This window comes from Glycine soja, chromosome 16 (genome assembly GCF_004193775.1).
Source record: "Glycine soja cultivar W05 chromosome 16, ASM419377v2, whole genome shotgun sequence".
Taxonomy (NCBI): domain Eukaryota; kingdom Viridiplantae; phylum Streptophyta; class Magnoliopsida; order Fabales; family Fabaceae; genus Glycine; species Glycine soja.
The window spans coordinates 5,677,521-5,680,734 of record NC_041017.1 but is presented as its reverse complement, the minus strand read 5'-3'; the positions used below and the strand labels follow the sequence as shown (position 1 = coordinate 5,680,734).

Below are 3,214 nucleotides of genomic sequence, written 5' to 3'. Positions count from 1 at the left end.
AAAAGGGATCCCAACCACTTCAACTAAAATAAAATATCCACCAAAAAGTCAAAAACCATGAAAGTTAAGCAACAATCAAAGGACAACACAATTTGAAATGATAAAAAAAAAAGTTCTAACGAGATGAACACCAAGACAAAACACAAAGTATAAATAGTAGGTAAACCATTTAACAAAGAATAAAAAAACAAGAAATGCAACTCAAAACAGATGAAAAATAGAACTCCTTCATTCTTCATTTTGCTCTTTTACTATACCATCTCCCTGCTCCTATCCTTCATCTTCTAAAATCCTTCAAAATGATAGCAATTAGCAAATTCTTCATCTGTAAAGTGTAAAGGGATTGGATACTATGCCAGAGTTATCTATGTTCATCTTTGCTCCCATAAACATAGACTGCACTTCTCAAAAACACTTTAAAAATCATGTTCTGTCCTTTGTAATTGTTTCTTGGTTCTTCAATGCAAATTTTGAGCCAAAATTTGCATGATTTGCTTTGTAATGCAGCAAAGGTGATTCACTGAACATAGGTGAAGATATTCTTTTATCTCCTTAGGCAGTTATTACTGGAGCCTAAATTCAGAATTATGTGGACAAGACTCTAATTCAGTCTCAGCCTGGCAACTCTAAAACCAAACATGCCTGCAAAGAAGAAAATTATTGAGCAATCCGAGGATAGTATGGCCAAAGTAAAGAGAAACCAAAGGGTTTTAGGGAAGAACAAAGGAACAATTATCAAGGGATAGCACATGACTTTTAAAGTGTTTTGAGAAGCGGAGGAGGCTATGTTACATAATATGGGAGCAAAGATGAACATGGATCTCAAAAATTTATACTATTAATCAAAGGGTAGAAACTAAAAGGCTTAGAAAATAAGAAATGTCTTAGCACTTGAGCTATGATATACTTTCTAAAATATTCCATGCCATTCTCTTCTATTGTTGTCATGGTTTTGTCTCAAATGGTTAAAATAATGTGCAACAAGGCAGTGTTGTGGGCACACAAATAAGAGACTCATGCATTTACAATTTTTTCATAAGATCCTCAATTTTCTCAGCAGCTTGGTACATATTTTTCTGCTTGACTTCATCCAATAGCAAACGGCAAGTTCTGTATCTAGGTATTATATCTTGATCAATCATCTCCTCAAATAGAGAGAATGCCCAATTGCATCTATCTTCTCTACAAAGCCCGTGAATTAGCAGTGTATAGGTTGAAAGATCAAGACTGAGATGCTGTTTATTAATCATGTCATTTAATATCTCACTCAACACACCATCTATTTTTCCACTTCTAAAGCAAGACTTGATCAATGGGTGGTAAGTCTGAGCATCAGGCTTACAACCACCTGAATTTTCCATCTCCTTCAATATTTCTAAAGCTCTCTTTTCTTGTGCATGATAACAAAACATAGAAATCATTGAATTATAGGTGGATGTATTTGGGGAAACACCAGCCTTAGGCATTTCCACCTTGAATACATCGGCAGCATCATCTAATCTACCTGCTCTCCCCAATGTATGTATCAACGAATTGAAGAAAAGAGTATCAGGCCTACATCCAGAAGACCTCATTCTCTCAGGTACTTTCAAAGCTTCCTCGAACTTTTTAGCCTTTCCTAGTGCACACATGATAGAAGTATAAGTTATCACATTTGCAGAGCACCCTTGAGCCTGCATTTCATCAAGAAGCTCATACACCCTGCTGAAATTCCCTTCTTGACAGTAACACTGAATGAGGGTGGAATAACTTATAACACAGGGGTGAAAACCATATCCTTTCATCTCTTGAATCGTCCAATGTGCCTCGTCCACACGGCAGATTTTGCACCATCCATGAATGAAGATGTTAAACGTGTGAGCATTGGGAGCAATGTGCTGCTTCAGTTCCAAGAAAATTTCACGAGCTTGCTGCACGAATTTCTCTTTGCACAGGGTATCGAGCAACAAGTTCATGGATTCCGTGTTCTTCTCCAATCCAAGAGCTTGCAAGTCATCAAATATCCTCACAGCATCTACCCACTGCCCTGCTCCAACAAACCGTCTCATGGCCTTCGCCACAGTATTCATATTGACAAGACCACCCTCGCGCATTTCTTCTAACAAATCCCTCAACTTTTCCATAACCTTCATCCTACCCAATATGTCTACCATCATATCATACGACTCCGACGAATGTCTAAAGCTCGGTCGCGAACTGGCCCATCTGAATACCCCCAATGCAGACTTCCAATCATCCTTGTATCGCCAGAGCAACCGGTGAACAAGGTCTCGGGAGAGGGGTATGAAATCACAAGCTTGATCATTGAAAAGGGTGTGAAGGGTTTCTTCCTCACTGCTTCCTTTGCCAAGTTTCGCAGTGAGAATGTCCACATACCTGGTGAGGTCTTCTTCACATTGTTCTTTATGGGAAAAGTGTCTATTTCCTAGAGAAGATGCATAGCATATGCAACGGGAATCAGCAATAACAACAGCACGATATAGTATTGATTGCATGAGGGTGGTTTCAGAAAACATGAAACAAACACTCAGGAACAGAAATTAGGGTTTGAGTAAATGCGAATGAGAAGCGTTTATGTCAACAAAAGCATTACCCAGAGGAAGCATAGTAGAAGCAGCAATTCCAAGGAGAGAAACTTGCCTCTGCTTTTAACGTGCGGTGTGTGGAGAAAGGGTCGAGGAAGAGATGGGTGGCGCTGGTTCGGCGCTCAAGGCGGAACCAGCGGCAACGGGTGGACTTGGAGTGGCGGCGGGAGAAGATTTCATCGGAAAGGCAGGTTTTGGGAAATGCGGTGCTGTTTTTAGATATTGGATCGGACTAATTTCACCATTAAGTTGAATATTTTCAGCACCAATATTCCGTTTCAATATGTAATTATCTAATTCATTAAAATTAAGAAGACTTGTTAATTTAGTGGATAAAAATAAATTTATATTAATTTTATAATTTTTTTAAAATTATCTTTCTCATTATTTTTTTAATGATTTATTAATATATTATCTTTTTTATTTTAATAAATAATATTTTTAATATAAAATAATTAATTTAAGAAATTAAACATAATTTTAAACTTGAATTTTATAAATAAAAATGAGATAATAAAGTTTAGTACACATGACCTAATATAATAATAAAATAATCAAACATAATTGTTACACTTTTTTTAGAGGGAAGGGCTGGAAAGAGTGAGTAATTAGGGGATACTGCTTCTTAA

General features: G+C 37.0%; 1 protein-coding gene across 1 annotated transcript; it reads right to left on the bottom strand.

Annotated features, from left to right (window-relative positions):
• Nucleotides 1-36: 36 nt before the first annotated feature.
• On the bottom strand, nucleotides 37-2,845 carry LOC114389304 (pentatricopeptide repeat-containing protein At3g04130, mitochondrial-like). The gene is made up of 2 exons (XM_028349946.1): nucleotides 2,594-2,845; nucleotides 37-2,425 (listed from the first exon to the last, which is right to left on the bottom strand). Exons 1-2 carry the CDS (start codon nucleotides 2,604-2,606, stop codon nucleotides 1,023-1,025), a joined length of 1,416 nt encoding a protein of 471 aa, XP_028205747.1. The 5' UTR covers nucleotides 2,607-2,845; the 3' UTR covers nucleotides 37-1,022.
• Between the last annotated feature and the right edge of the window lie 369 nt (nucleotides 2,846-3,214).